This window comes from Phyllostomus discolor, chromosome 13 (assembly GCF_004126475.2).
Source record: "Phyllostomus discolor isolate MPI-MPIP mPhyDis1 chromosome 13, mPhyDis1.pri.v3, whole genome shotgun sequence".
NCBI classification, from domain to species: domain Eukaryota; kingdom Metazoa; phylum Chordata; class Mammalia; order Chiroptera; family Phyllostomidae; genus Phyllostomus; species Phyllostomus discolor.
Genome location: NC_040915.2, coordinates 63,477,884 through 63,501,289, shown reverse-complemented (window position 1 = coordinate 63,501,289; position 23,406 = coordinate 63,477,884). Strand labels below are relative to the sequence as shown.

General features: G+C 41.5%; 1 protein-coding gene and 1 non-coding gene across 4 annotated transcripts in view; one reads left to right on the top strand and one right to left on the bottom strand.

The window, feature by feature from the left end:
• Window positions 1–209: 209 nt before the first annotated feature.
• Window positions 210–23,406, bottom strand: part of CCDC15 (coiled-coil domain containing 15) — a 44,706-nt gene continuing 21,509 nt past the window's right edge. For all 3 annotated transcript variants that reach the window (XM_036013768.1, XM_036013769.1, XM_028528295.2), the window contains 5 exons: window positions 18,386–18,481; window positions 17,215–17,318; window positions 2,915–3,091; window positions 2,472–2,620; window positions 210–1,302 (listed from right to left, as the gene is read on the bottom strand). In XM_036013768.1, coding sequence (XP_035869661.1) covers window positions 1,181–1,302; window positions 2,472–2,620; window positions 2,915–3,091; window positions 17,215–17,318; window positions 18,386–18,481 — 648 coding nt within the window. In that variant the 3' untranslated portion in view covers window positions 210–1,180. The remainder of the gene's footprint in view (window positions 1,303–2,471; window positions 2,621–2,914; window positions 3,092–17,214; window positions 17,319–18,385; window positions 18,482–23,406) is intronic.
• Window positions 9,728–9,859, top strand: LOC114510463. Its single transcript, XR_003685645.1, has one exon. It is a non-coding gene; the product is annotated as a small nucleolar RNA SNORA72 (small nucleolar RNA).

The following is a 23,406-nucleotide window of genomic DNA, read 5'->3' as shown; positions in this document are numbered from 1 at the left end:
TGATAGTGGTAACAATTGCAACAACCCTAGAATATATTAAAACCACTGAATCGCACATTTCAAAAGGGTGAATCATATGGTATATGAATTACATCTCAATAAAGCTGTTAAAAAAGACAACTTTAAAGGCTGAATCAGAGATGGTTCCTTAAGGATTTGGACCAAACTGGGCAATGAATCTGGTTAAATAACCAGTCAATCGTGTCATGCAGGTAATTCTGACTCTTATTTGCAGTGGCCCGGCTGGATGTTGAGGTGTTTTTCCAAACAGAACCTCAGGGCTTCTTCGACACTGATCACTAGGGAAAGCACAGGAAAGAAACTGCCAGAGTATTTTTAATTCACGACACTAAACCTTTTCATATTTTGTGTCAGAAACCGCTCTGCAGAAATAACAAACTGACACTAACTAGAGTGATTTTTATTTCACCTGTCCTATAGGTATGCCATTCACCAGATTTTTAACAGGCAGGGAAGTAAGGCAGGATTTGACTCACTTCAACCTCATATTCACTTTTTGAAATGTCACAATTATTTCACGAAGGAGGTACTCAGAAGACAGAGGGTTTGTTTCCTTTCTTTGGCAATAAAAAATATAAAATTAAAAAGTCTTATGTCTAATGTCACTGGATGAGGAAATAAGCATGCGTTAAAAAAAAGGAGAGATGTTGAGGAGACAGTGCGCATCCAACTCAGAGCCTCCTCATCTCTGACTGTCGGACACACCTAGAGGCGCGCACGGCAACCCAGCGGCCACTGGTGCTCGAAACTCATCCCATCGTCTTCGTCTCCGCTGCACCCAGACGCTTTCCATTGTGTCAGGCTCAAAGGGGCAATTTCATAAAGACAATAAATGAGACCATCTCAAAGATTTCTCATGATCTCTTCTGACCAGAGCAGGGCAAAGTAAGGGAAACCTTACCAGTCGACTGATCACTTTTAAAACAATAGACTCCATATGTTTCACAGCAAAGAGACGAGTTTGGAGGTCAGCTCTCCATCATGGTCCCAAGGTGGAGACTGAAACGATGGTTCGATCTAATTATACGGACAGGTTTGTTTCGTGGGACAGTCTTTCCGGATTACACATCTTATAAACTTGCACAGCTTTTCCTGGATAATCTCTCAGACTTGATTTTAAGTGAAGGCTGAAATACTAGCAGTTGATTTCAGATTCTTATTATACATTTTTCAAAGTCCGTCTGTGTGCAGAAGCAAAATTATGGATGGCGACCCGAAGAGCTGAGTTCCCCTCAGGGATGTCGCAGGAGCTGAGGACTGAGTGTAGTGCCCGGGTGTATGCTGCAAATAAAGGTTTGCACAGTGATGAATGAAGTCACATTCTCTCTCCCACCCCCTTCCTGTTAGTACTGCTTCTCTCCCCAGGGCCACAGGTATTGATTTAACTATCCACTGAGTAAATATTTACTGAGCACTTACTACATGCCCAGCACTCCGTGAGGACAGGAAACATAACGGAGAGGATGGACAAAAATAACTGTGGTGCAGCCTTCCAAACCAGGGACACGTGCAGATGCCATCCCATAATGGAGTTCAGAATAAACACAGACTATCCAAGAGAGGATGGAAAAGGTCTCCGGAAGTGGGCATTTCAGATGGTCTCAAAGGTTTAAATAAGAGTAACAGAAAGAATTCTAAGCAGAGAAATCAATATGTGAGGTACCACACGCATAGAAAAAAGTGGCACATACTGGTGTGTGACAAGAGCAAGTTCGATAAGGCTGGAGTCTTGCCTGGGGCTGAGAGAAAGCGTGCCAAACATGCCGTGTATTTTGTAAAAACCTAGAGGTTGGAGACTAGGGGAATGGCAACATCAGATCGGTGATTTATATTTTAAAATAGGGGTAGCAGGAATACAAATTCTTGCAGTACTTTCAGTGTGTGCATCAATCCTACATGGTCTCTGCACTACGTAAACCAATGTATGTAAGGATGAACAGGAAACAGAAACATTCGTGACAACAGGAAGGACCCCATTCTCTCTAGCTGGGATTCCTGATAAAGAGAGAGTTTACACTGGTCCTCATTTTCCTCGGGGTCCCTTGGGAGAATGGGCAGTCTAATGCAGATATATACGGTGGTAAGCCTGTGTAAGACAACAGTAAGGTATTTGGATAACAGGGAATTCAACTACATAGAAGCCTAACGTAATGGCCCAAAAAGGCAAGCTCTAATATTCCTCACTTACAGGAGGACCTGGAACCCAAGTCTTCCTACAGTGGGGTAAGCTGGAAATACTTCCCCAGCACAAATAGAGACAAGACACTAACAGACCTCAAAGAGAACTATAACTCACTATAACCTATTTGTATTGCCTCAGAGTTGTTTTGTAAAAGGGTTTTAACAGTCTCTGATATATATAGTAAGCACTCAATACATGCTGAATTGCTATAATGACTACTTTTTAAAAAATTGCCACCGGGCCCCCACCATTCCTGTAAGAAACTTACCTCTGTGGTTTTTATAGAAAATACAGTTGTTGGCACAGGTATCAGGATGAGCATCCCAGAAGCCAGGACCACAGCAGCACAGTGGAGGTAATGTGATGTTATACAGCCGCATTTTCTCTTGGATCTGGGCCCTTAAAGCTTCTACATACCTGCAGAAATACAGCATGGTGAGTGAACCACCAGAAAGAGAAGGAGCACAAGTCCTGACTTTACCACCAGCCGTGACTGTTAGAACTATTCTACACCTCTGTGTCCGGTTCTCCCTCTTCGTACTGGGAAATGGCACTGGGAGCACATAGTGCTATTCCCAAGAAGTATCTGGGGAAGGCCTGTGCCCCCGAAAGTATGAGAAGCCACTGTCAACTCTTGTAAGGAAAAGAGGAACGCTGACTTCCTGAAGTCTCTTCTGCACCCGCAACTCCATGCAAAACCCGCCAGACTACCTTCGGTACTCCTTCTCTTGCTGCTTCTGCTTCTGTCTGGCGTCTTCCATTTCCGCGAGCTCCAGCTGGGCTAACATCTCACTCATCTTCTCCTCCGAACTCGGCTCTTCGGGCAAGTTCATTCTCAGTATCCTCTGCTCTTCTGCATAACGTTCCTGCTCTTTCTTCTTCTTAATTCTGAGGACAAAAATCATAACATAGTTAGGAATTTTATAAAATCATTATTTAGAATTAGCTGCTAGGTCCAAATAATTCAAGAAATTCCCAGAAATAAGGAAGTCAGAAAATCAATTTAACACCCCTAAAACAGCTTCAAAAAACTGCTGGCTGGTTCGAGTTTATCCTAGAGCTCGTGTGAGTGAGAATGTGTGTGAGTGAGTGTGTGTGTGTGTGTGTGTGTGTGTGTACCCACACATACATGCACTGCCTCCCAAGTGGAAATGACCAATGGATACCATCAAGAGTTTTTCTGTAAGAATCCAAGTACAAGAACTTTCTCAGATTAAAACTACAAGTAGACAGGACTTTAGTTTTAGCAAAAAATGGAGTAACAGACACTAGATTTGCCCTCCCGCCCTGAATAATCAAATAAACAAGTCAACCAACCAACTAATCAACTAGACAAAACACAAAAAACAATCGTTTCCAAAACTCTAGACACCAGGCACAGAAAGACAGTGGTCCTGGACAGATGACAAACAAACGGGGCGAGCCCTGTAACCGCCGGAGCTCCCTGACTTGAAAGTTTCCAGGCAGCTGCACCGGGCAGGGCAGCTGAGGTGGAGCCTAACAGAGATGAAGCTGAAGGTCAGGGTTACAAAGGCAACTAGAGTTGGTGAGACAGAATGCCAGAGAGGAGAGAGGGCTGCTCCGAGGGAGGACTCCAGTGATCTCCAGAGGGGCTTCTTCTAACACAGCAGAGCATTGCGCATGAACGTGAGGAAAAGCGGGGCACGAGCCATCTGAAGGCTAACAGGACAGCTATGGGGATGTGAAGTACGGTACGGGAAGTGGGGCAGCCAGAGCACTTACACATGTGACCAGTGGACATGAACAAAGGTGGGGGGGTTGCCGAAGGGAGTGGGGGAGTGCTGGGGGTAACGTGGGACAAATTGGGACAACTGTAACAGCATAATCAATAAAATATAATTTAAAATAAAAAATAAAAGGGTAGCAGAGCACAGTGCCTTGTGCTCACACAGAGCAGGGAACAGTGCCCGTTCCACCAGTCGGACTGGGAAAACCCATAACGCACAGGGCACTGGGCTCCTTTCAGGAGCAGCTACCTCAGCAGCACGGAATGACAATCAGCCCTAGACTGAGAGCCATTCCAGACACACCTTACAAACTGTAAAAGCAAAGCCCCAGAGTAACTTAACTGCATCTGAAAACAAAGCTCAGGAAAATCTATAAGAACGCAAAGATATCCAGCAACCAACAAGGTAAAATTCATGATGATGGACATCTAATCAAAGATTATCAGGCATGCAAAGAGGAAGGAAATCATGACTCATAATGAAGAGAATAATCAATCAAAATCAATATAGAACTGACAATTATTACAATTAATGCATAAGAACATTAAAACAGTTATTACAACTATATTCTATATGTTTAAAAGTTAAGATAAGAAAACTGAAATCAAACTTCTCAAGAAAATAACAACTTCTGAGATGAAAAATACACTAAAGAATAGGTCTGTATTTATTAAAGAAATGGAATCAATAATTAACCTCCCCAAACAGGAAGCACCAGGCCAAGACAGGTTTGCTGGTAAATTCTACCAAACAATTAAGGAAAAAATTATACCACTTCTCTACAATGCCTTTCAGAGAAAGGAATACTTCTTAATTTGTTCTAATACCAAAACCAGACAAAGATATTACAAGAAAAGAAAACTATAGATCAACATTTCTTATGAACACAGAGGCAAAAATCCTCAAAAATATTAGCAAATCAAACCCAACAATATGTACAAAGATTTGTCTACCATGACCAAGTGGGATTCATCCCAGGAATGCAAGGCTTGTTCAACATGAAAAACATCAATCTATCACATCAACAACCTACTTAAAAAAGAAATCCCATGATTCTACGGATGCAAAAAAAGCATCTGACAAAATCCAACACCATTTACGATAAAAACTCGGTAAACTAGGAATAGAGGGGAACTTTCCAAACTTGATAAAGAACACTTACCAAAAAATCCTACAGCTAACATCATACTCAAAGGTGAGAAATAAGACACTTTCCCACCAATAAAATCAGAAACAAGGCAAGGATGACCCTTCTCACCACTCCATTTCAACATGGTACTGGAAGTCCTAGCTAATGCAATTAGACAAGAAAAGGAAAAAAATAAAACTGTCTTTGTTCACAGATGACATAATCACCTATGTTCTTCCCAACCTGATCTACAGATTCAATGTAATCCCAACAAAAATCCCAGCCAGTTATTTTGTAAATACTGAAAAACTGATTTTAAAGTTTATATGGAGAGGCAAAAGTCCCAGAGTACCAACATAATATTAAAGGAGAGGGACGAAGTTGGAGGACAGATACTAATCAACTTCAAGACTTACTGTAAAGTTACAGTACTCCAGAGAGTGTTGTGTTGGTGATGAAAACACAGACAGATAGAAAAATGGGACAGAACAAAGAGGCCAGAAATAGACCCTCATGAATATAATCCATTGATCTTTGACAAAGACACAAAGGTGATACAATGGAGCAATGATAGTCTTTTTCACACATGGTACGGGGACAACTGAATATCCATGTGCAAAAAAATGAATCTAGACACAGACCTCACAGCCCTCACAATAAGCAACTCAAGATGGGTCATAGAGATCAATGGAAAACATGGAAGTTATCTCCTGGAAGATAACTTAGGAGAAAACCTAGATGATCTTGGCTGTGGTGATGACTTTTTAGATACAACACCAAAGGCATGACCTATAAAAGAAAGATGATGAGCTGGACTCCATTAAAATCGAGAACTTCAGTTCTGCAAAAAATGCTTCAAAAGAATGAGAAAATAAGCCATAGACTGAGAGAAAATATTTGCAAGAAACACATCTGAAAAGGACTATTATCCCAAATACAAAAAGAGAAGATCCCTAAAACTAAACAATTCAAAAACAAACAACCTAATTTAAAAATGGCCCAAAGACCTGAACAGATACCTCAGCAAAGAAAATACACAGATAGCAAATAAGTAACCACTGCACACCTATTAGGATGGCCAAAATCTGGAACACCGACAACACCAAATGCTACGAGGATGCGGAGCAACAGGAACTCTCATTCATTGCTGCTAGAAATGCAAAAACGGAGCAACCACTTTATTAAACATACTTTTATCTACCACATGATCCAGCAATGATGCTACTTGGTTTACCCAAAGGGTTGAAAACACATTCACACAAAACCTGCACAAAGATGTTTACAGCAGCTTCATTTATAATTGCCAAATCATGAAATCAGCCAAGTTTTCCCTTAGCAAGTGAATGGATAAATAAACTATGATATATCCAGACAACATAATATTACTCAGTGCTATAAAATAATGAGCTACCAATGAAAAAACACAGAGAAACTTAAATGCATATTACTGCAGTGAAAAGGCCAATCTGAAAGGCTACATACTGTATGATTATAAGTATATGACATTTTGGAAATGGCAAAAGAATGAAGACAGTGAAAAAAATCAGTAGTTGCCAGAAGCTGGGAGAGAGGAAGGCGAAGAGGGATGAGCAGGCAGAGCATAGAGGACTTTCAGGGTGGTGAAACTATGCTGCATGACGCTGGAATGATGGGTGCGTGTCATTATACATTTGCCCAAACCCATATATGCACAGCACCAAGAGTGAGCCCTGAAGTAAACTGCAAACTGTGGGTGACAATGTGTCAATGTAGGTTTCTTATTGTACCAAATGTACCACACTGGTGGAAGTGCTGATAAAAAACCCACAAACCACAACCTCAATGAGATATCACCTCACACCCATCTGGGTGGCTACGGAAAAAAAAAATCAGAAAATAACAAGTATTGGTGAGGATGTGAGAAACTGGAATCCTTGTGCATTGTTGGTGGGATTGTAAAACGGTGCAACTGCTATGGAAAATAATATGGAAGTTCCTAAAAAAGATGGAAAATAGAACCACCATATGACCCAGCAGTCCCACTTCGGGGCCTGTACCCAAAAGAACTGAAAGCAGGGTCTTGAAGAGATATGTGCACAGCCATGTTTGGCGCAGCACAAATTCACAACAGCCAAGAGGCAGAAGCAGCCCACACGTCCGTCTGCAGTTGAATAAACAGAAGGTGGTGTACACACACAATGGAACCCTAACATTATTCAGCCTTAAAAAGAGAAGAAATCCTGTCACATTGTGACAATATCAATAAGCCTTAAGGACATCCTACCCAGTGAAGTAGCCAATCACAAAAAGACAAATACTATGTAACTGCATTTATTGATATGAAGTAGTCTAAAGTAGTCAAATTCATAAAAACAGACATTAAAAGGGTAATCAGAGAAGAATAAGAACAATTTTATGCCAATAAATTTGGCAACTTAGATGAAATGACATATTTGTTGAAAGACACAAACTATTAAAGCTTACTCAAGAAAAAGATAACCAAAATAGCGCTCTATCTATTATCAACATTGAAACTGTTAAGAATCTTTCCATGATGGAAATACCAGAACCAGACAGATTCACTGGCAAATTCTACCAAATATTTAAGGAATAAATAATACCAATTCTACATAAACTGTTTCCGAAAAACTGCAGAGAGCACTTCCCATCTCATTCTGCGAGGCCAGCATTACCCTGAAACCACAACCAGTCGAAGACACTACACAAGAATTACAGGCCAGTATCTCTTAGACACAGATGTGAATTCTAAACCAGGGGTGTCAAACTGTTTTTCACCAGGGGCCACATGAGCCTCGAGGTTGCCCTCAAAGGGCTGAATATAATTTTAGGACTGTATAAATGTAACTACTCCTTAACCAGAGGCAAGGAGCTCAGTGCTGCCACCCGGTAGAAACAAGGTGCCAGGCCGGATAAAACAAGGTGGAGGGCCGGATTCGGCCCACATGCCTTGTGTTTGCCACCTGTGTTCCAAACAAAATTTTTAGCAAATCTAATCTAAACAAATAATAAATTATTACCCAGTAAAGTGCATCCCAGGAACACAGGGTTGGTTTAACATTAAAAATCAAACAATGGAAATACTTTTTCTCTAAGATCAGGGATTGTCCAGTTTCGTTACTGCTCTTTAACATTGTACTGAAGGTTGTAGCCAGCATAATCAGGCAAGAAAGAGAAATAAAAGACATTGAGATTAAAAGAAAAAATAAAATGTCTTTGTTTGAAGATGGCATGCTCACCATGTTAAAAGAGCCAATGGAATTAAGTTTAATAAGGTCTCAGGGTGCAAGATCCATATCCAAAAATCAACTGCGCAATTCCATATACTACCAACAGAAAGAAATCAGAAATTGAAAATTTAAAAAGTACCATTAACAATAGCATCAAAAATATGAGACTTATGGACAGATCTGATAAAAGGTGTGAAAGACCTGTACACAGAAAACTGTAAGAAAATTATTTAAGAAGAGCGAAATAAAGGAGAGATACCTTGTTGAAGGTTGGTAAGACTAAATACTGTTAAAATGTCAATTGTCCCCAAATTATCTGTGGATGAAACACAATCACAATCACTATCCAAAAAGGTTTCCTTTTTTTTATGGGAGGGGATAGAAATTGGCAAGCTAATTGTAAAATTCACATGGAAATGTAAAGGGCCTTGCAAAGCCCTTTACACGACAGTCAACTGGGGGAACCGGGGAGACAACACTGGGGAAACCTGGAGGACTCGCGCCACCCAATTTCAGGCATTATTATAAAACCACACTAATCAAAACAGCATGGTATTAAAAATAGGAAAGTAGAAACCAACGAAATATAAAAGAAAGTCCAGAAGTAAACCCACACATGTATGGACAACTCATTTTTTATATACCTTCACTGAGATATAATTTGCATACCATAACGTTCGCCTGCACCGTAATGTAACTTGAGGACATTTCATCACCTCTAAAAGAAACTCCGTGCTACTCAGTAGCAATCTCTCTCCGCACCCTCCCAGGCAGCACAAGGCAGCCACTGACCTTCTGGGCTGCAGATCTGCCTGCTCTAGACACTTCATATGAATGGGGTCACACGATATGTGGCCTTTTGTGACGGATTTCTTTCACCTGGCACAATGTTTTCAAAGTCCATCCATGTTGTATCATGTATCAGATTCCATTCCTTTTTATTACCAATATTCTACTGTATAGATACACTACATTTTACTTAACTATTCGTCAGTTTTGGGACATTTGTGATGCTTCCATTTCCTGGCTGTCACGAATAATGCTGCTGTAAACGTGTGTGTGAGTTTGGTGTGGATGGACACGGCCAGTTCTCTTGGGTGTGGATGCACCCAGCAGTGGAACTGCTGAGTCACGTGGGAATTCTGTGTTTAACCTCTTGAGAAACTGTCAAACTGTTTTCCAAAGTGACGGTACCATTCTGCATTCCCTACCAACAACGTATGGGGGTTCTAATTTCTGCACATCTTCATCAGCACTGACTATTACTAGGGTTTTTTTTTAATTAAAGCCACTGTCGTGTACCGAAAGTGTTATCCCATTGTGATTCTGACTTCCCCAATTACTAATGATATACCTTTTCATGTGCTTATTAGCCATTTGCATATGTTACTGGGAGAAATGTTTATTTAAATCCTTTGTCCTGGGAATATTCTTGCTGTTCTGGTTTTGTAATCATCAAGGCAGTCTAAACATTCGCTATGTTAAGACCACGCCTGTGTCCCGAGACCTAGTTCCTTCCCTAGGACTGGTTTTATAAATGCTGCTGATAAACAAACAAAGAAACAAACAAATCCTTTGTCTACTTTTTAATTGGGCTGTCTTTTTATTACTGACTTGTAAGAGTTCTTTATATATTCTAAGTCTTTCATAAGATATATAATTTGCAAGTATTTTCTTCCATTCTGTAGTTGTTTTTTCATTTTCTTGGTGGTTTTTAATGTTGATCAAGTTCAATTTATCAATCTTCCCCTTTACTGTTTGTTGGACAGTTGATCTTTAACAACTTCACGAAAGCAGTGCCGTGGAGAAGGGACAGCATTTTCAACAAATGGATATCCACATGCAAAAAAGTAAACTTCACACCATGTATGAAAATTAACTCAAACTGGATTACAGATCTAAATGTAAAACCTATAATGATATTTTTTCTAGAAAAAATATTCATGACCTTTGGTTAGGCAATGATTTTTTAAATATGACACCAAAAGCACAATCTATAAAAGAACAAATTAGAAATCAGAAATTACTGAAATTTAACATTTCAGCTCTTCCAAGGACAAGGTTAGGCCCTGGCTGGAGCGCTGGGTACAGGCCTGTGAATCAGAGTCATGGGTTGATTCCCGGTCAGGGCACATGCCTGGGTTGTGGGCCAGGTCCCCAGTAGGGGGCGCACAAGAGGCAACCACACACTGATGTTTTTCTCCTCTTTCTCCCTCCCTTCCCCCTCTCTAAAAATAAATAAATAAAATCTTTAAAAGACAATATTAAAATGAAGACAAGTCACAGACTGGGAGAAAAGTTTTGCAAAGCACATATTGGTTAAAGCACTTGTACACAAGTTAATTTAGAAACACTTAAAACTCAACAATAAGACAACTAATATAAAAATTTGAGTGTGAACAGACACTTCGCCAAAAAAAAATTATATACAGATGACAAACACTTGAAAAGATGCTCAAGAGCGTTGGTCACTCAGGAAATGCAAATGAAGCCACAAGCAGTCGCTACTACACGCCTGCGCAAACGGTTAAAATCAAAGGGACTGACTGTGCGAAGCACTGGAGAAGACGTGAGGAGACTGGGACTCCCTTTCATTGTTGGTGGTAATATAAATGGTAATAACCACTTCTGAAAACAGTTTAGCAGTTTCTTTTAAAAATGAAATTTATACTTATCATATGACCAGCCTTTCTGCTCCCAGTTATTTACTCAAGGGAAAGGGTAACATACTTTGAAAGACTCACACACAACTGTTCGCTGCAGCTTTATTTGTAACAGCCAAAAACTGGAAACAGCTCGAATGTCCACAACCTGTGAGTGGACAAACTGTGGTCTACCCACACCACAGAGAACGACTCAGCAGCAGCAGGGAATGAACCCGTGATGCACGTGAAAAGGACGACTCGCAAAACAATGTGCTGAGTGAAAGGAGCTGGGCACAAGGGCACGCACACACCGCACGATTCTAGAAAGCGCCAACAAACCTTCAGTGACCTAGCTCGAACCCGTAGCTACTGGGGAGAATGGGGCAGGGAGGGGCAGGGGAGAGGGGCTACCAAGGGTGTGAGGGAACTTTTGAGGATGATGGATATTTTCACTATCTTGACTATGGCGGTGGTTTCATGTACATACTCATGTATGTTTATACTTTATGTGCAATTTGTTGAATATCAATTAGAGTTATTTTAAAAACCACTTATGAGTAGAAAGGAAATGAATAACTCACTGAGAAAATCATAAGAAAACTAAGTAAAGAATTTTTGTTAAGAAACACAACTGACTCAGGACTCGAACTTATAAACATAAGCTGATAATTTTAGTTGCTAAAAATTACATTGAAACAAATGAGTTACTGTTTCCTGAACAGTAGTATGAAGTTAATTCACACCCGTACCTCTTCAGTAAATCATCGATTGCTGAAAATTCCGGGTTATATTACTGGCAGGCTATTTACTCCAGGGGAATTAAGACCTTCCTTTTAGTCAGATTAACACAGGCATATATTTTAAAGCCAGAACCATCCTACAAAGGCTAAAAGATCAGGCCCTGGAAAAGTACAAGAGACACAATAGCTGTATTGTATGAACAACTAAGACTTTCTAGATTCTGACAACTAATCACTAGCAGAGTGTCAAGGCTACTTTAAATAAGAATTTTCTTACAACTGTTCTCTCATGGTTGCTATTCCTTCCTGAGCTACAACTGCTTCAATCAAAACTGTCTCAATGAGTATGGAATGTAAACATAGCCTTTATGGTAGGGTTCAAACTCAAATGCAATATAAAGTTGTAGTAGGGCAGAGGTGAGGATCCCATTATTGCAACCTGGCCACAGAGGTATGTTTTTATACCTGTGAAGATCCAGATTTACAGATGTGTAAGGTAGTGACCCAGAAATGTGAGAGAGGTGATATGGGGAGAGGCCCAAATGGGCACATGCTCATTCACAACTGACTTGAAAAATATATGTCATCTTGCTCTCCAAAAAGAGTACTGAAGTGAAAAGATCACAGATGTTCTTGGCTAGGGACCTACATACCTAGGAATTGTATTCTAAAGAGAGCTAGTAAAGAAAAGTATTTGGAGGACATTCATATTTGCTTAGTTCAGTAACTTCTTACCTTGTGAAAAAAAAAAAGATTTTTCTGCAGATAATTAATCAAATTGAGTCTTTCAATGGTGAACTTTAAATGGAACCAACTGAATAACAACAGAAAAGCTGTCACTGTTATAATTCTCTATACCAGTAAACCAAAAGCTAAGGAAACAGATCACCATTGTTCTTCAAATGTTGACATCTTAGGTCTTAATAGCAGGACAGTCACGACAAACAGTGGACTCGGCCCCTCTCCTTGTGCCCCCAGCCGCTCCTCTCCTCACAGTCAAACATCTGGAGAGTTCTCTAGACTTCCTGTCTCTGTTTCCTGATAGCCTCCCGCGCTCCAACACGGCTTTACAACCCATCAGTCACTCCACTGAAACAGCTCTCTCAGGTCGCTGGTGGCCTGTGGGTCATTTAATCCACCTGACACAGTAACTGTCAACCTTTTTCATCTCATGGCACACACAAACTAATTACCAAAATTCTGTAGCACACCGAGAAATATATATTTTTTGCTGATCTGAACAAAAAAATAGGTATAATTTTGATTTATTCACACCAGATGGCTGGTATTATATTGGCTGTTGTCATTTCTTATTTGACAATCTAAGGAAAGAGAGGTCAGTACCCCTTACTAAATAGTCAGGTATTGCATGTTTTAAACATTCTTGCAGCCACTGGTTGAAAATCAGTGATCTAGCACATACATTCTCAATAGGGGCAATATTGTACACAAAAAGACAAAAATTGATTCAAAGAAGCAAAAAATCTGAGATGTTAAAATACTCTGTGGCCTTCCAAAGTCACATACAGGAGCAGACACAGACTACATGTAGGCATTCTCCACTTCTCACTCTGCACCTTCTCCCGAAGTGCCTTCGCGTCTGTCATCTGCTTCAGGCGCCACCCACCACCACCTAGAGCTCACAAAGCTGTAGCTCCGCCACAGACCACTCCCCTGAATTCAAACCCATTCAACCACCTGCCAATCTGACATCTCCACCACAGGGTTCCAACGGTATTTTTCTGGGAAAAGAACCCACAGCTTTGGCCAGATTCTCGGGTTAATAACTACTGCCACAGAGTAGTTTCAAAAAGGATCATAACATCAAAAATGACAAAGCTACCTAAAAAAGCTGATATAAACACTCATTCTACAAACACGTCTTTAATCTTATCTGATGCTTTTGAGGCCACTTGCATAAACATACCTTTTCCTTACACACAGCAGAAACTAAAGTAGGTCAGAAATCAGCACATCGGTATGTTTTTTCCCCACTGACGCGAACACACGTAACCTGGCAGTCTAAGCCTAAACCTGGGACTTATCCTTGAATTCTCTCACAAAATCCTTTTAATTCTCTCTCTGATGCTCTTAAAACTTCCTTCTCCTCATTGCCTCCCTGGCCCTGGCTTCGCTGAAAGGCCGTTCCAGACTCCAAAGGGGCTAGGTGATAGCTCAGACACATCTGGGGTTGAGTCCCAGTTCTGCCATTGTTCAGTGAGATATCAGGCAAATTATTTTCTTCTGTAAAATGAAAAGAATAAAATCTACCCCCTGAGGGCACCAAAGTGAGGAAAGGACCACACGCCTCTGGAACACTCACCTGTGCCCGGCACACTGTAACCACTCAGCGGGCCGCGGTCGCCACTGCCGTGCAGGACCGCATACCAGCTAGAGCCGATTCGGTACAGTGCTTGGCACAGAGTAAGGACTTGATGTAGAATGATCTTTTTTAAAAGTTAACTTCGCCTCTCATCTTCTCTGTTTAAGTGTACTCCTTCAGTAACCTCCTAACATCTACTTTCAGTCCTCATTCCCCACAATGCCTCTAAACAGCTCATGTTGTCAGGGTAAACGCCAAATTCCTTCTCACGACACACACAGCTCCTTAGGACCTTGTCTGTGCTTATTTCTCAAGGCTCACCGCTTATTGTTGCATCAGCCCGGGTCCCAGCAGTGTCAGCACTGTCCTGTTCTTCCAGAGTCGATGCTTTCACAGCGCTATTCCTCTTGCTGGAGCTCCCATGTGTTCCTCCCCCAACCCAACTCCCATTCTCTCTCATACTACTGCTTCTAATCCTTCAAAACTCAGCTGAGGAAGCCCCCTCCGTCCTGCTACATTATAGTCCCAATTATGGGTTCAAAACACAGTCTCCGTGCTCTCACACAGTCTAGTGGTATCTTTCTTCTAATGATATTAAAATTTTATTTTATTTTACTAATATTTTACTTGAGGGTTTTATAAGAGAAATTAGTCTATAACATTGTTATTTTATAAATGTCCTTGCTAGATTGGTATTAGGGTTATACTGGCCTCTATAATTATTTGGGAGGTAGTCCCTGTTTTCTATTCTCTGGAATATTTTATGTAAAACTTGGTGTAACTTTTTCCCTTAAATATTTGGCAACTAACATTTTTTAAAGGATTTATTTATTTACTTACTTACTTATTATTTATTTATTTAATAGAGAGGAGAAGGGAGGGAGAAAGAGAGAGTGAAACATTGATCAGTTGCCTCTCGCACTGACTGGGGACCTGCCTACAACCCAGGCCCATGCCCTGACCGGCAATCAAACAGGCAGCCTTTTGCTCTGTGGAACGATGTCCAACCAACTGGGCCACTCGGGTCAGGGTGGCAACAAGCATTTCTTGAGCACACACTCTGTGCCAGGTTCTGCGTTAAGCACATTCACACGTTACCTTCTCTAGTGCTCCCAGCACCGTCATGAGTGATACCCCATTCCTGTCCCTGTGCCACAGAGAAGAGACTAAGACTCGCAGACGTTCTTCCCCAAAGTCACACAGCGGCTGGCCACAGAGCAGGGGCTTGGACACATCTCTCTCCGTGCTCTTAACCACATGCTGGGTTGTCCTGTAATGTGCACTGTAAGGTACTGTAGTTATCTGTTCTTGTATCTGCCTCCCCACCAGTCGGTAAAATATATCTCGTAGGACCCCTGAAGAGTGCGTTCATGTCTTTCACTTTTTGCGCCCCTAAGTCTCGCATCCTGTCTACCAGTGAATAGATGCTCAATAAACAGTTGCTAAATGAAAGAATAAAAACATGTTATTTGATTCATATACAAATGGTTGAGGTAAAGCAGCTTTTATCAGTTCCTGTTTAGAAAGCAGATGTATGTTTTAGAATGCTGTTAAAGTGCTTTTGACTTTAAGTCATATAACCTCCATGCAAGAGAAGGCATAAATGATTTGTTTCTTCAACCAGAAAAAAGCCAAAAATAATTTTTAATTATTTGCAAGCTATCAACAAGATTTAATTTTCTGATGCCATCTGTAAGACAGAGACCTTCATATTTTTTCTAGGATCGAGCATATAAATCCAAAATGAAAAAAGATTATCCAGTAAGAAAATGGCAATAAAACAAAAGCCTTAAGCAGAAAAGCTTTCAAAAAGGTCAGCAGTACATCTGAAGAAGAATTCCCCACTGACTACGCCATGTGGTAGACATGCCATAAGAAGATTTAGGTTAGACATCAAATGCCCATAGCAAGGATGTCCTGACTTCAGTTAAATGAACTGAACTAAATTCCCATTCTGTCTTTCGCTTAATGAGTCTGTAAAAGCTTATATATGGGCACTACACAGCTAAAGTTTTTCTGATGCGGATCTGATCATAATTATAGCTGAACAACTAGCTTGTAGCATGACAAATCTGGCTACACACACGAATGAACTGTATGACTTCTTTCTTCAGGTCTGATCTGCTGCTTTTTCCCCAGCCTCTTAAGATATAAATTAAAAACACTGATTTTTTAGCCTTTTTTAATTTTTCTTTTAAATTTTATTTTTCATGTAGAGTTTGCATTCTATATTATTTTGTATTAGTTTCAGGTGTACAGCATAATAGACAATCACACACTTTACAAAGTGCTCCCCCACAACATTCCCGGCACCCACCTGACACCAGACACATTTACTACATCACTGACTGCATCCCCTCTGCTGCCCTGCGCATCCTTTATTTTCAGTCTGTGTGTCTTTCAGTCTGAAGGGGGTCTCCTGCAGACAGCACATATATGGGTCTTGTGTTCTTATCCATCCAGCTACCCTATGTCTTTTGACTGCATGTCCTTCAGTAGGTGAATGGATAAATAAACTGTAGTACATTCAGACAACAGAATATTATTCAGTGCTAAAAGGAAATGAGCTAGCAAGCCATGAAAAGCGTTGGAAGAACTTAAAAGCATATCGCTAAGTGAAAGATACCAAGTGAAAGGTTATATATGCTGCGTGGTTACGACTCTGTCACATTCTGGAGACAGCACACCGTGGGGACAGTTAAAAAGTCAGTGGTCGCCAGGGACCAGGGGAGGGAGAGATGAACGGGTGAAGCACAGCTGTTCTGCATGACACTGCCATGATGGACACATGTCATTACACATTTGTCAACACTGTACAGACCTACCACACCAAGAGTGAGTCTGGATGTGAAGTATGTGGTGCAACGTGTCCGCAGAGGGTCCGTCCGTTGTGACAGAGGTACCTCGGGGGTACTGGAGGGTAACAGTGGGGGAGGCTGCCCATGGGTACAGGCAGGGAGGAAATGGAATGCATTGTACTTCTGCTGCTTAACTTTGCTGTGAACCTATAACTTTCAAAAAAATTAATTCTATTTAAAAACCATAGCTCTTAACCATCTATGAATATTTCTATCCAGATTAAAAATAGTTGTTCCCACTATGGATCAGAAGGGAAAACCACTGATTATTTCTAAAACTTAGCTTCCAAAGTCATCTTAACGGATAGTTTAAAGATCACAATGAAGGTTAGACAACTCACTTTTCAATTTTCCTCCTATGTTCTTTTTGCCTTTGTTGCTCTTTCACTTGTTCTCTTTCAATATCCATGAAAAGTCGTCTATATCTCAGGTACTGCTTTTGACGCTAAAGGAAAGAAGTTAAAATTGTTAAGATTTGCTCTCAGAGGACTTTCCAAGGAAGGAAATAATCTTTGTACCTTAGACAAGAAAACTATATGATACAGAAGCCACATGGAACTACGTCCTTAATTTCCTTCTATTTACGGTGGCTCAGGATAGTATCACATACAGCAAGAGCTTTATATTTTCAAATACACAGTTATTAGATGTTATGAACAAGTCAGAGAAAGAACTAATTTAGGTTGCCCCTAGTGTGGTCCCTTGTCAGCAGCACTCGAGCAAATGACTATATTTGACATGATAAGATACATACCATGTTTACTATTGCCAAGCAGTGAGTACCACGGAAGCAAGGCCACAGAAAGAATGGGAGACGTATGTGCTAACAAAATAGTCGCTCTAACTTTTCAGAATTCAAACCTCACCATGGAAGCATAGTCTAAGCCTGGCCTGACATGGTGGGGAGGAGAGGAGGACTGAGGAATTTGTATTTTAGAGGAAACAAGTATAATGAAAGCCAGCGCCACTCCTATGTGTGTGAGACATTCATACCTCTGGAGTGGTATGTTCTCTTTTAAGGGCACAAGCTATTCAAGGGGCGCTGGCATGCACGGACACGTGTCTGCCTTCTGGGTAGCTCGTGCCCTCTCGGCACAAACTGCTGAAGGTCTGACAGCAGTCCCCGTGCTGCAGACACAGCCCAGTCACCAGTGCGCTCTGTTAAAGCACAGATGCCCACACCTGTCTTCTCGGATCTGAAAAAATGGGTCTGAGAAAAGCTCCACATCTGATTTGGTACACGGCCAGTGTTAAAAACTAACTTTGGCTTGAAAAGAAAAAAAAAGGAAGCCATAATGAAAACTCCAATTCCTTTAAATGAGTAATTGTGGCAAATATCAGTAACTGAAGAAGTTCACTAAGACTACATCTCTGATTTCACATCAAGGTACCTGAAACCCTAGGAGCTTAGAAGGGAAGTTTCACTTATTATAATGACACAAGTTACTTCTGATTTCATGCACACTATTCCAGTGGAAACACCGGTGTCCAAAAGGAGCTGTCATTACACACCTCTTTCCTGTCTTCCTCTTGATCCACTCCAAGCTGAAGTGCCAGTGGCATCTGGAGTTTGGGGTTTAATCTTCTTGATTGATATTTATCATAAACCTGTTCATGGACAAGATGATTCTTAAATTCATATGAAAATGCAAGGGACCCAGAAGAGCTGAGATGATCTTGAAATAGAAGACAAAGTTGGAGGATTCATGCTTCCCAATTTCAAAACTTAACTAGAAAACTAAAGTAACCAAGGGAGTGTGGTGCCAGCATAAGGACAGACATATAGATCAACAAGGTAGAGCCCTGAGCAGTGTGGTTCAGTGGGTTGGGCATCGTCCCACAAAGTCAAAGATCGCCAGTTCAATCCCTCGTCAGGGCACATGCCTGGGTTGCAGGTTTGGTCCCCGGCTGGGGCGCGTATGAGAAGGCCTCATAGATGCTTCTCTCTCACATCGATATTTCTCTCCCTCTCTTTCTCCCTCTCTCCCCCTCTCTCCAAAAATAAATAGTCTTAGATCAACAAAACAGAAATGACAGTTCAAAAATAAACCCTTATATTTTTACACTCAAATGATTTTTGGTAAGAGTGCCAAGAGAATTCAATGGGTAAAAATAATCTGAACGGTGTTAGGAAAACCAGATATCCACATGAAAAAGAATGATGTTGGACTCCTATATAACACTACATACAAAAATTAATTCAAAGTAAATCACAGATCTAAATCTGAGAGACATACAATTATCACAGGAACACAAAAGAGTAAATCTTCATGACCTTGGATTAGGCAATGGTTTCTTATATATGACACCCAAATCAGAAGCCGCAAAAGAAAAAGTAGGTAAACTGGTATTCATCAAAATTACCAACTTTTGTGCTACGAAGGAAACCAACAAGAGAGTGAAAAGACAACCCACAGATGAAAAAAAAATTTATAAATCATATAACTAGTAAGGAACTTGTATGCAGAATATAATAAAAACTCACATAACTCAATAGTCAAAAGACAAATAACCCAATTATGAATTAGGCAGATAACCTCAGACAGTTTTCCAAAGAAGATACAAACGACCAATACACACATGAAAAGATGCTCAAGATTAACCATCAGGAAAACGTAAGTCAACACCAGAATGAGATGCTACACCACCCCCAGTACGACAGCTGTAATTACACAAATGGGTAATGACAAGCGCTGGTGAGGACAAACAGAGCTGGAGCCCCCATACACTGCTGGTGGGAATGGGACATAGTACAGCCACTGTGGAAACCTTTGTGGCAGCTCCTCCAAAGGCTCAGCATAAAGAGGCACATGTCCCAACAATTCCACTCCTATGTACATGCCCCAGAGAAATGAAAACATGCATCACCCAGAAAGATGCACACAGATGTTCTGGCAGTATTACTCATAATAGCTAAGAAGTGGAAACAATCCAAATGTCTATGACCTGATAAGTGGATAAATAAAAGGTGCTAAATGCATAAAATGAAATAGTATCCGATGCAAAGGAATGAAGTACAACTATACTCGACAAGATCAACGAACTTTGAAAACATGATTCTCGGTGAAATAAAGCAGTCACAAAAGGCCATATGTGGCATGATCCCATTTATACGAAATGCCCAGAAAAGGCAACTCTAGAGGGACAGAAAGTAGATCAGCGGATGCCTAGGGCTGGGACTAGGGGTGAGGGGAAAGGGGCTGCTAGTGAGTACGGGACTTTTGGGGGTGATGATGTTCTGAAATTGACTGAGGCAATGTATGCACAACCTTTTGAATATATTAAAAACACAGAAATGCACACTTTCAATGGGTGAATTATAGGGTATATAAATTAGAGTCAGTTCTCCTTATTCATATATTCCGTATTTATTAATTCACCAAATTTCTTTGTAATCCCAAGATCCACAGTCACAGAGTTTCTGTGGTCATTTGAGGATGTGCACAGAGCTGTGAACATTTGCGCTGCTGGACACACACAGTATCAGCTGAGGCTGGACAAGGCTTGGTTTCAGCCTTCATACTGTGAACTAGAGCCCTTTTCAAGGTACAGCTAGTGCCAAGTTTTTTGCTTTTTGTTGGTGGTTTTGCTGTTTAAAATGGCCCCTAAGCACAATGCCACAGTACTATCTTGCACTCCTAAGCCTAAGAAGGCTGTGATGCACCTTGTGGAGAATGTATATGTATTAGAAAAGCTTTATTCAGGCCTAAGCTGCAGTGCTATTGACCCCAAGTTCAATGTTAATGAATCAACAATCTACAGGGTGGTACAAGAGTAAGTTTACAGTTGTTCATATGGAAAATAATATAACAGTTAATAAATGATAATCCAAGAATAAACTTTTGTGTACTCACAACTACAAACCTACTTTTGCCCTACCCTATATATAAAATCAGGGATCTCTAAACAGAAATCCACATAAAACAAGGTAACGTACTGATCAGCTGACAGAAACGTGATCAGAGGCTCACAGGAACCTAACCCTGGTCCCGCCCCCCCATCCTGGGAGCAAAGGTCCAGGGTTCGCCCCTTTGGTGCAGGAGGCCACTGTAGAGACTGCCACTGCGGTAATGAGCAGTGACTGTGCACCTCAATAAGGTTGTCATTTTCAAAGTTCTTTGTCTTAGATAAAACTGGAAAATAAGAAATAGCAAAAGGCTAACGATGGTTCTCTCTGGAGTTTTAGTGGGGGTTTTTCTTTGTTTACTTTTGTTACAATAAAAATTATTTTCTGCTTTCAAAAAAGCAAGAACTGGGCCTGCAGCACTGGCAAAGAAGTGAGCCCACAATTGGTCTCTTTTGACCTCGCTGTCACTATGAATGTGGCCTGTGGTACCGCAGAGTGCAGGGCGTGGGCAGCCTGAAGAGGAGCAAGCCGGAAAGCAGGCCCTCCAACTCTGCATGTGGACTGGCCCATACCCCAGTGTCACCCGAGCTGTGCATGCACGGGCCGGACCCGGAGGAGTCCAACCCAGGCTCTGAGAACTGAACTGACTCTGAAGCCACTGTCCACAGACGGTGAGGGACCACTGCGAGCCTGAACCTGACCAGGCTGATGCCTGCCACAACAAGCCAACAAAAAAGATGCACCATTCTGCAGAGGATTTTAACAGAAACCAGTGTCTTCCGATACAACATTGAAAACCGGACCCAGAAGGAAAGGTGGCAGGAGAATCCAGAACATGGGTCCAAAGAGGACGATGCCTCCTCTGAGGCGAGAGGAATAGGAGGAATGGCGAAGAGTAAACAGCTGAGGCAGTTACTGCACAACGGCTTCTGTCTTCTTCAGGAAAGCCGGAGAGAACGCGGAGCAGCAGGAACCTTCAGAGGTGTTTGGGGTTTAGAATGATCAGTGTGAGCTATGGAAAGGGCAGGCAAGAAAAGTGCTATGCAGTACCAGGGCTCCAGCTGGGACCGTAAACGCTAGTACAAATTGGTTCAAATCTACGTGAATAAAGTGTTTTCTCCCATAAGGCTCAATTATTTGGGAACCTAAAATGAGAAAGGACTGACCGAGGGCTGAGGATTTTCAGGGCTAGCACAGCAGGAGGACAAGAAGAGGCCGTGACTACAAAGCCACGTCCTCCTTGGAAAGTTGGAGTTGGGCGCCCCTCGCCATGCTCAGTGAATGTGTGTGCCCCCTGGGCCTGCTAGGTGCCTTGCCTCCTAACCATCTGCTTACATCCGGTCTCTCCTCTTCAGAAATGTGAGTGCTGTGTCTTGTCCAGAGCTTGTCTTTGACAGTACCTGGATAATGGCTATCCACTCACAGGCACTCAGTGAGAGAGTGACACTCACTGATGCGGAACATGTCTAGGAAGAGACGGGCAGGGACCGGCGCTGTGCTGAAGGCCCCCACACACTGGTAAGCAGACCAGGTGTGGTGCCTCCCCTCCGGAAGCTTACAGACCAGTGGGAAACATGTCAATAAGGAAACAATTACAAAGCTATAAAGTGTTATGTGTACTGAGAAGGCAACACATGCAAGGATAAAAAATAAAAGGAGAACCTATTTTTGATCAGTTGCTCAGGGCAATCTTTTGATTGAGGAGGGGACATTTTAGCTGAAACCTGAAGGATGAGAAAGGACCAGTTTTGTGAAGAAAAAAAGAAAAGGATATCCAGGTAGAGAAAAAATATGCAAAAGACCTGAGGTAGGAAATTGCCTGGCACATTTCAGGATACATACATTTATCCTTGTATGCAGGAAAAAAACACAGACAGCATCCCCTTAAGCCGATCTTATAGAAAGAAACGAAAAATTGTAAGAGTGGCAGTTTAGTTCTGAACACCTCAGCCCAAAGCCTACTTTCTGCCTTTCTGCCTCCTTTTCTTTCTGCTCTCTTAACAGGGCCAAAAGGAAATTTCTCGTTATCACTTGCACATATTGTAACAATGCTGGTTGCTGCCTGAAGGCTATTTTTTTAAAGATATTATTTATTTATTTTTAGAGAGGGAAGGGAGGAAGATATATATATATATACACACATATATAGATACACACACACACACACACACACATATACGTATATATGGAGAAAGAGAGAGAGAAACATCAATGTGCGGTTGCTGGGGGTTCTGGCCTGCAACCCAGGCATGTACCCTGGCTGGGAATCGAACCTGGGACACTTTGGTTCCCAGCCCGCGCTCAATCCACTGAGCTACGCCAGCCAGGGCTGAAGGCTATTTTTAACATAGCAACATAAAACCACAATATAGAAATTATCCAGACAGTGGTAAAATTCTAATGGGAATAAACTAGACTTCAGTTAAGTCATGGAAAAAGCACAGCACACCAAGGTATTTTAGTATTTTCTTGAACAACTATTGATCTTAACTCAACACACCAAAACTTTGGCAATAAACCTTAACTCTAAGGAGCTCCAGCCCAGACCATGAACAGTGTTTTTCTCGGGGACCCTGCCTTATGCTCCACCAGCCCACTGATGGGTGTCTGGTCCTGGACATCGGATGGAAGATCCTCCTGACCCCTCCCCTCAAAAACCACTCATTTCTTCCCCTCTCACACCATA